Raw genomic sequence first — 12,717 nt, 5'->3', positions numbered from 1 at the left:
TTTAACTACCAACTTTAGAATCTAAATGATTGGTAATTAAAACCTAGGTAGCTAATTAAATATCAATCTAAAAATTATTTATGAATAATATAAATTAATTTAGATATCAGTAATTTTTTTATTTTCTAAAATAGTATCTAATTTAGTTAATATAGCTAGTAATTATTTTTCTATCTCTAAAATTAGTTTACATTTAATAATTTTCTAGTAGTGTGCATTGTTTCCCGCAAAATACATTAAATTTCTTATTTAAAGTTACTTTTTGCCTTCCATTTTGCTTTTATGCTTTCATTTTGAAATTCTACTTCGACATCCTTTACAAGTGTTTATTTTTCGCATTCTCTAATCAAGTTGTGACCCTCCCATTTTCTCCATCTTAGGTACGCCACTTTCAACCATGTTTTCATCTTCTTCTTTTTCTTATTCTTCTCATGGTGGTACCTCCCTTGTTTAGAGGGAGGTAGGCATTGGAGAAAATTCTTTATTTTGAGACTCATATCGACTCCTTCTCCTTAAAGGGAGATTTTTTTGGAGGTTTTGATCTTATCCTCCTAGGATATAATTGTTGTAGAGGCTCCTCTAGTGTTGGAGGTTGGATTCACCATCTTCATAAATCAAACCCAAAGAGAACATAAATAGAAGGTTTCCGACCAAAAAGGTATTGTCAAGTAGGCTTGAGTACCTTGAATGGAAACAAAAGTATAAGTTTCCCCTATCTTGAGATTTCGTGTACAACTAGGTGTTTAATGAGTTAGTTGAAAAAAATCTTAGAATCCTTTAATGTGTACCATAAAGAAAAGGCAACCAAACTTATTTTTGTTGTCAAGGAATGTTTTACTTATAATGGTAAAAGCATGTAGTTGATGGTGAAGACTTCACCTTTGTGCATGAATTTGTTTTTCAATAACCTAGATTGTTTATTTCCTTTATCCATATGTGAGTATAAAATATTGATGGCAATGAATGTCCTTCGAAATAAAAAATATTTATTTGACTTGATCATCTTTTAGTTAAAAATATTTATCTGACTTAACTTTGTATCTTAGAAAAAACATTTATCAAACTTGATAATCTTTTAATAAAAAATATTTATTTGACTTTAATAGAACTTAGCTAAAAATATTTATCTAACTCAATTGAAAATATTTATTTGAATTTAGAATTTAGATCAGAACTTAAATACGAGCATACTTTTTTTATTATATAAAGTAAATACATTTTTATGGATGTTTCTAATAGAAGAAAAATGTGTCAATATATGGAAATGTTTCTTGTTAAAAGCTTACTAGGAAAATCCCTAAGGAACAAAAACATATTCAAAGGAAAAGAGTACATCATTCCATAATTGTGAAACAACAAATAAACTGTGATAAAATTTTATATTTTTTGCTTTCCAAGTTCTTGGAAATAACTTGTTAGCGAACTATTCAAACTTGTATTCTCCATTCTGCAATGATTTAATAGTCTGATATGAATCATTCCAATTTGGGGCTAATTTTGTTTGGCTTTCCATACTAGATCTCCTTTGTGGAAAGCTCATTCCTTGACATGTGTGTTGTCCAACTAAGTTGCAATGTTTTTAGTGGCTTCTTCCTATATTTTTCCATTTTCTTGAACTTTTGTAGATTAGGTCAAACTCCACTTGTAAATTAGCATTATTGTTTCTTCATTGAATAGTTTCCTTAACCAAGATATTTCACCCAACTTTACTAGAATCATGGTGTCTCATATCGAAGTCAGAAGTAAGGTTTCCTTATTAGAAGATTAAGGGTTACAATGATAACTCTAGTGGATACTTGGTATTTATTTGACTTTTCATGTGTATAACCTTCTTCTTAATCTCATATAGAATTACTTTTTTGTTTGTTTTTTGCTTAACCATTGGTCTGTGAACTTCTTACTAATGATAATCAATTATTCCTATCAAGTTGTTGAAAAAATTCCTCAAAACCATTATCTATGAATAGTTGGTCGTTGTTAGATATGAATGAGTGTAAAACTCCATGATGACAAATAAGTTCTTCCAAAATAATTTATGTACTCTTTAAGCAATGATTGTGGCTAGAGATTTGACTTTGATTTATTTAGTGAAATGGTCAATAGCCACAATGAGGAAATTGACTTGTCGGCCAAAGGAAATTGTTTGAGGATATCCATTCTCTAAGTGGTGAAAGGCCAATGAATGACTATGACATGTAGCTACTCGGGTGGCATTGTATGAAGAGAGACAAACTTCTGGTATTCTTTACACTTTTCAATAAAGAGTTGTTCATTCCTTAGAAGGGTAGGTTATTAATATTCAACACAAAATACTCAAGAGGCAATACTTTGCATTCCTAAATACATTTCACAAATACCTTAATGCAACTAAAAGATCATGTATTTTGTTTGCTCATCATCTAAGCATTTGAGTAAAAGGGGAAAAAATTCCCCTTCTGAAGAGTTTGTTATTGAACAAATTGTAATATGAAGATTTCCTTCATATTTTTCTAGACTTTAAATATCACTTGGTAGCATGTCATTATTTAAATATTGAACATGAGAGTCATTCGTGTTTGTTTGCCTAAACAAATTTATAGGTTGTTGTCATTATCCTAACTTAGAGATGTGACAATTTCTTATAGTAATTTCTAGGATTGCCCTACCTTTTTGGTGTTGGCGAGTTTTGGCAGACATGTTTCTTTTTTTTTTTTACCTTCTTTGAGTACAAGTTTAGAGGATAAGAATCATGCTTGATGGTGGATGACAAGCACAAGCAAAGAGGAAATGACATGCTTGATTTTCTACAACATTCCTTCACATTTTGCATTCTAGTTCAACATTTGTGAACCCTTGAACAACTTGAAAAGGGCTTGGCCAAATTTGTAAGGAATCTAGAAAGTGATGCAACATAAAATAATCATATAGATATTTATTTAAATACAAGGTTAGATTAGTCTATGTGTGTATAGTTTGATGTTTTATGCACGTTCCATCTGATTTTATATGCACCTTATCAAGCGTGAGAAACTACAACCTAGTGTTGTATCGTGTGTCAGACAAAACACTTGCATCTTATAAGATCTTATTGTTGAAGTCATTCATCTTACAAAAGATGCATGATTCATATGCTTTGTAGTTTTCAACACTTAATCAAAATTATAGGGTGTTGGATTTTTCCTTAACATGTTCATTTGAGTTAGATGAATTATCTTATCTTTCAATGCTCAAGCACTTCGATTTGGGGGAAGGTTAACACCTATAATCTTGGAAATGAAAGGGTGGTTCTCATTGGTGCCTTTGCATGTTAGGTTAATCTACAAGGAACATAAAAATTTCACAACGTGGGAGACAAAAGCTACCCCTAGTTGTTTGGATTTTGTTTCTTTTTTCTCCTAGCACTTTGTTTTTCGCTTGACATGTTTGGTCAGTTGTTTTTTTAATATTGGCATAATCTCATATTTGTGATTCAACAACATGCTTTATGAGACTAGTATCATGACTTTGTCGATCATCCTCAATATTTGTGGTTTTCGTTCATGAACTAAAATATCTAGTTGGTCGCGAGAAATTTAGAGATTGTTGTGTTATTGTTGGAGATCAGCTTCAATTGTTGTCAAATAAGTTCCAAGTCTTTTGCTAGTCGAACCTAGATGTTGTTTTCGCTCTACTTTTACATGGTTGCAATTTTATCCTACATTGTCACATTGTTATTTTGAAAAAAGACTCTGTATATATTAAATGTTGTTGACTATTTTACATGGTTGCAATTTTATTTTACATTGTCACATTATTATTTTGAAAAAAGGTTCTATATATATTGAAATTGTTGACTATTGTTGAAGAATTCATATTGTTATTTGAAAAAAAAAATATTATATTTGATTTCTAGTAAGAAGCATAAATGTGAATAATGATTTGTGAAATTTTACTTAAATCTCATGGACATTAGATATTCTTATAAAAGATTGGACATAGTTTGATGAATTGTGAAAGGAACAAATTCTCTCTGAATTTCTCAAGAATGAACTTTGATTTTAATGTTTGCGAGTACAAATTAAATGTTACTTGCCGAAAAATTTCCAATACTTTATATGATTTCAAACTAATGTTATATACAATAAATATATAAAATTAAGTAAATATTTCTTTTTAACAAATATTAATGTTTGTAGACCTTTGAACCTCTACAAATAAAACTACCAAAAGATATTTCTATTTTTACGAAAGCTACTTTCACTCAACTCAGGTAATCAAATAATTAAATTATTTTATACTTAATTTGATTTTAGTATCGATAATAATTGAAACATACAAGAATGAGTACAGAATTCAAACACACTTATTATATAATAATGTAACTTATAATTATAATTAACATATAATAAGTATATGAAAAAAAAAATTGAGACGTTATTTTTACTATTGTAATTTCTTTAATAAATTAAAATTTACCTTTTCGACTTAAATTCAATTCTATTGAGTTTTTATAATAGCTTTAAAAACAATTTTAGATAATGTTATTAGTTAATTATTTACTTTTACTCAATATAATTTTATAAATAGTTTTACAATCAAATTAATAATAAATAATATTATTAAATTCATTTCAATTGTTGTACGTTCAAAAGAGAAAAACCAGTGTATCTATGCACTGAAAGAAAGAAAAAATCTCTATTATTTGAGTTATTTTGTTATTATTAAACTAAATTTATGCTTCTTTTTAGCTCTAGTATATATAAAATACCTATACTATTAATAATAAAAAAAATTGTAACGTAGCTGTTTTTAGTTGCATAATTTATTACTAATTTTACTTTTATAGATATATATATATATATTATAATTTTTTTATATTTAATTAACTACTACTAATAACAAAAATACCTATAATTAAATTATAAAAATTATTTAGTTTATAATTATTTTTATAAATTTAATAACACGTTTTATTTAATAACTATGATCTTTATTATAAATATATTTCTTTTGTGTTGTCGGTATATAATCTTTTCATCTTAATTTGAAAAAACATTACAAATAAAGGAACGATCTCTTACTATATATATTAACAAATGATAATACTCTAAGAACTTTTTATATAGAAACAGCCTGGTTAATTACTTATTATTAACTTCGTTTTTTTTATTTAATACACATTTTTTATTTAAAACATTTAATAAATATGATAATAACGACAAGACTCTTCTTACAAGTTCCAACCAGAACCTGCTGTGAGCACACGTGATATTCGTTCCTCCGACTCCGTTAATACCGAGAATGCCAACAATGTTCCTTCGCCGCATTTCTATGCATTAATCTTCATCATTTTACTATCTATTTAAAAAGCCACATAAAATTATCAAAATGTTCTTCATATATATCATAAAATAAAATTCGTTAAGTCAAACATATTACTTCTTCTGTTTAATAATACAAGTGTTGTTTTATATTATCTTTTACAAATTGAAAAAATAGATAAGAGAGTACAACTAACTTTAATTTCTTTTTGTTTTTCCAAAAGTCAATTTATGACAACATTCTAAAAATATTACAATGACACTATTACAGTCTTATCCAATATTTTTTTTACATGTCCTTTAATTAATTTATAATAGTATAACAAACTTCACAACTCAATTAAAGCAGCACTATAAATGAAAAATAATTAACATCATCTTAAAATATTAAACCCTAAACTTTACAGAGTGATGGTACTTAAATAGATAAACTAAAAGTTCTAAATTAAATAAGTTTTGCACTACAATTCTGCAAAATAGACCCTTCCCTAAGAGCATAAACAAAACTTTGATTATTTTATTAAATTATACTAATGATAATCTAATAAACTGTTCTATTTTGTTCATCTTGTCCGAGGACACGTCCAGCTTCCATAACGGTGTCGTCGAACCCCACCAACCTGCAACTAACTCCGTTCACAGACATCCGAACCGGGTCCGCGGTTCGGCGACACGGACCAAACCACTTGTTCTGCATGAACCCGTTCTTCCTCCAGGGCGGAACTGGAAGGCCCTTGTTCTTGAAACTCCGCCTCAACGCGTCGCACAGTGTTGAAACGGTGCGTTTCAGCTCCTCCGCGCATCCGACGAAGACGCCGGGAACGACAGCAAGCACATCCGAGAACCGTCGCGTCGGCCGCGCGATCTCGAACTGCGCGCGGAAGTCGAGGTCCACGAAGTATCGCCACATGGTGGCTCCCGACTGGACCACGTCGATAAACTCGTGGCTCCCGCCGGAGGCGTCCGGCGCGGTCTCGCACACCGCCGCGTTGTGCCGCTTATCCCGGAGAAACGCCGCAACGTTCCGCCGGAAGAGCTTCGGGTTTCGTTCCCGTAGAAATGAGAACTTCTCCGCGGCTTCAGAAACATGCGCGATAAGTAATTTCCGGAAAGGGTCTGCATTGTAAGAAAGTGAGATTGCGACACTGGCTGAGTCGCTCATCGAATCACCCGAGTCTTCGGTTGAGTCGACTCGGTCACAGTCCGAGTCATCGAACACCGAGTCCTCCCTACACTTGTCAGCGTCTTCTTCAAGGAAACCGTGGACGAGATAAGATAGGGAGAGGGAGTCGCTGTCACCGGAAGATTGAGTGCCGGAGTTAAAATTGCAGTGATCAGCGCCGACGAGTCGGGCTCGGGCCTGGTCGTCGAACGGGTCGGTGACTCGTTTCTTCCTTGGGAAACTGGGCATTGGGTGAGTTATTGAGAAAAAGGGAATATTTTTTGAAGTGGGTTTTGAGGTGAGTGGTGAGAGAATGGTGGTGGTTTTGAAGAGAGGGGAAAAGAGAAATGCAATAATGGAAAATAGAGAATTTTGTGGAGAATATTCGTGGAAACTAGTTTGCACTTTGGTGGTGTGATTTTTAATTGAAAATTAATTAATAATATGCTTCACAAAGTTGGCATATCCTGTGTAATATTGAAGTACAGGTGGTGGTCAATAACTACACGTTTAAGGAAAATAACCAATAATGGGGACGTGAGTGCGAAATAAATGGTTACTTGTAGTGTAAATCCCAAGGTATCCCTTTTCATCATAAATCATTTGTATTAATGTTCAAAGCAAGAACAAATGAAAAAAAAAAAGTGATGTGTGAGCATTTTTTACAACATAACTCTATTAATATAAATGTTATATGAACACTTATGTAATTGTTATTAAAATCTTTTCATTAGTTTTAATTTTTCATGTTGTTTATCATAATGATAAAAAAGTTTTCTTTTTGTTTTGAATCATAAAATCAATTTAAAATACTTTATATATATATATATTAAATTTAATTTTATAAAACTAATTTAATAAATTAAGATATCCACTTGTACTGGACCAGAGCGCTTAGAGCTCAGCGCTCGGTGGTCGGACCTCGGCACCTGCCATAGGCAGGTCAGCTCGGCTTTTGGACCAAGTTACGCGGTTTCTAAGACTAAAACTTGTTACTTCTTGTTTCTTATAAGTCATGTACTGACTTGATCGTCGGAGTGCAATCAACAGGCAGGACTCACTCTGTCTCAACGGAGTTGCGTTCCAACGGAACAAAGGGAAGAGCAGATTCCAACAGAGATAGACGGAGACAGAGCTTGTCACTATAGTCAACCAGCGAGCAGGTCAACTGGTAAGAACATTTGGCACCCATCGTGGGGCCCGATAAAACCAGGTCCCACCTGCAGTCGTACTCGAGTTCTTAGACGTGATAAGGAATACGAGGCGAGGTCCTTTAGGATCTGAAGGGAGTGACAACCCTACCACACACCAACTTATGGAGTGACTACTCTCCAGGAGGCGATAGCGACATCCAAGGCTAAGCAGGAGAGGCTCATGGCGGAGGTCCGAACCGAGCAGGTGCTCAAGCAAGACCAGTTCATGGCAGAAATAGATGCGTCACAGACGAGTAATGAGGAGTTACGCAAAGCCAACGAGGAATTACGTAAGGATCTACAGCAGTTGGGCGAATGCTCCACAGGGAGCGAGGCCTGACTACTCGACCAAGGGCTCGCTCTAGGCCATTTTCACAGGCGATTATGGACGCATCCATTGTCATACTAATGAGTTTCATAACGCCTAAGATTATTTTTACAGGTGCGGAAGACCCTAAGGCCCATCTTACAACATTTAATGCCTAGATGATGATCTCAGGAGGAACGAATGTTATGCATTGCAAGATTTTTATGGGCACGTTCACATACACGACATTACAGTGGTTTGTTGGCCTCCCAAATGGTCACATCACCTCTTTCAATCAATTTTGTGGATTGTTCAGGGAACAATTCATTGTTAACCAGGCTCAATCGCCAGTCCTTTTCGACCTTTTTGGTGTGAAGCAAAGATAGGGAGAACCTTTGAAGGATTTTTTGAACAGGTTTGCGGTGTTCGTAGTAAAGCTCCAGACTCAGGATGAGGCCTTGATGGTCCATGCCTTTGGGCAGGGGATTATGTCAGGACCATTCAGCGACTCACTTATCAGAAATCGGGCGAGGACGTTTTGGGAGATCCGACGACGAGCTATCGCCTACATCGTCGCGAAAGAAGCTGTAACAGTGAAGCGCGGTAGCACGTACCCAGGGCAGGCCAAGCCCAAAGAAGGCAGTCGAGCTCAACCCCTGAGGGTACATGAAGCTGTAAATGAGAAGAGGTCAGACGCACGATGAGCATCTTACGCACCGAGGAAAAGTCAACCCAGGACGAAGGCGAGAGATGACCTGCCATTCCGACCAAATTTCAGAATGACATACAAGGAGTTGTTGGCTATGTCGGGGATGAAAAACAAACTGAGGTTCCCCCCAAACCGTGCAAGGAGATCTGGTGCGAGTTCCACAAAGCGTTCGGGCATGACGTGGAGCACTGTATAACCCTAGGCTACCAGTTAGCAAGCTTGATAAAATATGGTTTTTTGAAAGAGTATCTAGAAAGGAGTCAGGAGGGGTCGAAGGAGGAGTTTCCTCCAACAGACCAAGGACATGAGGTACCTGTCCACGACGAGATTAATACTATCTTAGAAGGATTTTCAGGAGGGGGAGGTTCCGCCTCCAAACGTAAGGAGTACACGAGGGAGGTGATGACAGTAGAGGCACGGGGGTCTGACCAGCCAGCCAAGCCCAATCTCTGCTTTACAAAGGCTGATTTGGGAGACGTAGTCCCACATGAGGATGATCCAGTAGTGATCTCAGTCGTCACCGTGGGAAGAAGACTACACAGGGTTCTCATTGACTAGGGGAGCTCGACTGACGTGATGTTTTGGGTAACATTCAACAAATTACAATTGTCACCTGACCAGCTGAGACCATATGACGGTTGCTTGTTCGGTTTTTGCTAGAGATCAGGTGGAGGTAATGGGGCATGTGGAACTGAGGACGATTTTTTCAGATGGCACCTCATCTCGCACAATCAATAGCAAGTATTTAGTTGTTAACGTTGTTTCGGCCTATAACATGCTTTTAGGTAGGCCCTCCTTGAACAGGTTAGGTGTAGTGGCCTCAACAAGGCACATGAATATGAAGTTGCCCTCCCTTGAGGGAGGGGTAATCGTCATCAAGTCTGACCAGAAGGCGGCGAGGAAATGCTATGAAAATAGCCTAAAAAGCATAAGGGGGTATGTACGGTCACCGTCCAAGCACATGGACCTGATACGACCACCTGAGCGAAACCCACCAGCGAAAGGCGACCTGATCCTGCTAGTGAGGTTCAGAAGAAAGAGATTAAAGGGAAGAAGTTCAAGTTCGGCTCATCGCTAGGCCAGGAGATGCAAGATCAGATCGTCGAGGTGATAGCAAGGCACTTGAACGCTTTTGCATGGACTTCTGCAGATATGCCCGGCATAGACCCTGACTTCTTGTGCCATAGACTTGCTATGGACGAGAAATTCAAGTCAGAAATACAGAGGAGAAGAAATTTCAATGAAGAGAGACGTTTGGTCATCAAAGAAGAGACCCAAAAGCTCTTGAAAGCTGCCACATAAGGGAAATCTAGTACCCTAAGTGGCTAGCAAATGTGGTATTGGTAAAGAAGGCCAATGGAAGATGGAGAATGTGCGTCGACTTTACATACCTAAATAAAGCATGTCTCAAAGATTCATACCCGTTGCCCAGCATTGATTCCTTGGTGGATAGCGCTTCAAGTTGCCGACATCTGAGCTTTTTAGACGCCTTCTCGGGGTACAATCAGATTCGCATGCACCCCGGTGATGAGAGCAAAACCGCATTCATGACAGAACTCTCTAGCTATTGTTATAAGGTCATGCCTTTTGGGCTGAAGAACGTCGACGCTACTTATCAGAGGTTGGTGGACAAGATTCTCGCCCCCATCATTGGGCAAAATGTGCAAGCATACGTGGACGACATGGTCGTCACCTCGGAAGAGAATGATCAACACGTCGTTGATTTGGAAGAGCTATTTACTGCAATAGCTAAGTACAATCTAAAATTAAACCCAAAAAAATGTGTGTTTAGGGTAAAGGCAGGGAAGTTCTTGGGGTTCCCGCTCATTGAACGAGGGATAGAAGCGAACCCGGACAAGTGTGCAGCAATCATAGGGATGAGGAGCCCCGCCACTGTGAAGGAAGTGCAGCAGCTGACTGGGTAGATGGTCGCCCTGTCCCGGTTCCTATCACCAGGAGGAGATAAGGGGCACCCTTACTTCTAGTGTTTGAAGAAGATCAACCGCTTCACATGGACTCACGAATGCGAAGAAGTGTTCGTCAAGTTGAAGGAGTACCTAGCCAGCCTGTTTGTCCTTTGTAAGCCGCTACTAGGTACTCCCCTTCGTCTCTATTTTGCAATCACAGATCGGATAATCAGCTCGGTCATTGTGAAAGAACAGGATTAGACTCAGAGGCCTATATACTTCATGAGCAAGGTGTTGCAGGGGAGGTACGATATTAGGCCATCGAAAAGGCAATCTTGGCAGTAGTGTTTGCAGCTCGGCGATTTCGTCACTATTTCCAGAGCTTCATTGTGATCGTAATGATCGATCTTCCAATCCACAAGGTCCTCCAAAAGCCTGATGTAGCAGGTCGGATACGCTGGGAAGTCGAGCTATCTGAATTCGACATTTAGTACGAACCCAGGGGGCCTATCAAGGGCCAAATATATGTTGACTTCGTGGTAGAGCTATCCTCAGAAGCCATCCAGGTGGACGGTGGAGACTTTCAGTGGGTCCTTTCCATGGATGGATCATTTAATCAGCAAGATAGCAATGCTGACATTCTGGAGGGACCTTATAGACTGTTGATCCAGTAGGCCCTTAGATTCACTTTCAAGGCCAACAATAATTAGGCTGAGTATGAAACGTTGATAGTTGAGATGATGGTGGCCAAAGAATTGGGCGCTCGAAGTTTGTTAGTAAAAAGTGAATCACGGTTGGTAACCAGGCCAAAGATCTACAGATGGCGTCATACCTGAGGTATGTTACACTCCTGAGGGAAGCTTTCCCCACATTCGAACTGGTGCATGTCCCAAGGGAACAAAATGCCCGAGCAGACCTGCTAGCCAAGCTGGCGAGCTCAAGCAAGGGAGGTCGACAGAGGTCAGTTATTCAAGAGACCCAAAAGTCACCCAGGACCACTGCAGATGGAGCAGTAGAGGTCACTCATGTGGAGACCTTGGAGGTCGTCTCAATAAAAGGAAGGCATCGATTGTTGACACAAGAAACGTTGAAGGTTCCTAAGATAAGTGTATATGGCTTGTCGGGAGAAGGATCGTTGGACGTCTTTCAGGTCGACGTAATAGAGACCTGGATGATACCATATCAGCGTTACCTTGCTGATGGTATGATCTTGGTAAAGCTCGCAAAAGCAAAGGTGGTCAAGAGAAACTGATGTGACCCAAAAATACATGAAGATGACCAAGGATGTTATATTTGAAGGGTCATCTCAACACACAAATAAAGACTTCATCAATAGAAGAAATGGACAAGGCCCAAAGAATTTGAAGTTCTTCTTATTAGTCTTCTCAAAATGAGGCCCAAGCCCAAGAATCCCAAGCCCAACCCATGAGCTCAACATCCTTCATGCTTCAAAGGATTACTAGGAGCAAGGCCAAGGCTTTGGGAGATGAGCATCAATGGATGTCTCTTTTTGTAATTTCTTTTGAGTATTTTTTTAGTAGAACATAAAGGAAGGTGTAGATATAGAAATAAGGGGTGCCAATGTACAAAGATAAGTCACACCTTCCATGTGACATTAAAAGAAGGTGTAGGTGTAGATTTAGGAGGTGCCAAAGTAAGAAACCAAGTCACACATCCCTTGTGACTTGGAATAGACGCCAAATTCAAATTTGTTTCATTTGAATTTTCCCACTTTAATTTTAGCCCTCTCACACTATAAATAGAAGTGTTATGCTCATGTAAAATAAGAATGAATTTGAAGTAAAGTTACTATACACAAATTGTATGTGAGTTGTGAGAATTGTTTCTCCTAATCTTGTCTCATCTTGTGAGTGTTTGGGAAGCTCTCTAGTGGCGGAACTCTTGCACTTATCTTGGATCAATCACCTTCCAAGTGGCGTGTTCTTCCCTTCCATGGCTTCAACCACATAAGTTCTTCCTATCATTCATCTTCGAATTTTGTTTTTCCATTCCATTCAATTCCAAAATATGTTGTGTTGCTTTATTCTTCATTCCAATCGGTTCATATGTCTTCTTTGATCATTCTAATCGGTTCAATCTATTTGTTTGTTGTTTTAATTTGTTAAATTGTCCTTGTTCTTGTGTTCATGTTTTCGCACA

At 37.4% G+C, this 12,717-nt stretch overlaps 1 protein-coding gene across 1 annotated transcript; it reads right to left on the bottom strand.

Moving 5' to 3' along the window:
* Positions 1-5,820: 5,820 nt before the first annotated feature.
* On the bottom strand, positions 5,821-6,690 carry LOC137824756 (uncharacterized). Its single transcript, XM_068630431.1, has one exon. It carries the CDS (start codon positions 6,688-6,690, stop codon positions 5,821-5,823), a length of 870 nt encoding a protein of 289 aa, XP_068486532.1.
* Positions 6,691-12,717: the final 6,027 nt, after the last annotated feature.

The sequence above is a fragment of the Phaseolus vulgaris genome, chromosome 8 (genome assembly GCF_000499845.2).
Source record: "Phaseolus vulgaris cultivar G19833 chromosome 8, P. vulgaris v2.0, whole genome shotgun sequence".
Classification (NCBI taxonomy): domain Eukaryota; kingdom Viridiplantae; phylum Streptophyta; class Magnoliopsida; order Fabales; family Fabaceae; genus Phaseolus; species Phaseolus vulgaris.
Note: the sequence above shows the minus strand (reverse complement) of the source record. Positions and strands in the feature narration are given on the sequence as shown.

Bases quoted from the DNA above. Each gene is read 5' to 3' on its own strand.
- LOC137824756 (XM_068630431.1), bottom strand. From the start codon at position 6,690: ATGCCCAGTTTCCCAAGGAAGAAACGAGTCACCGACCCGTTCGACGAC.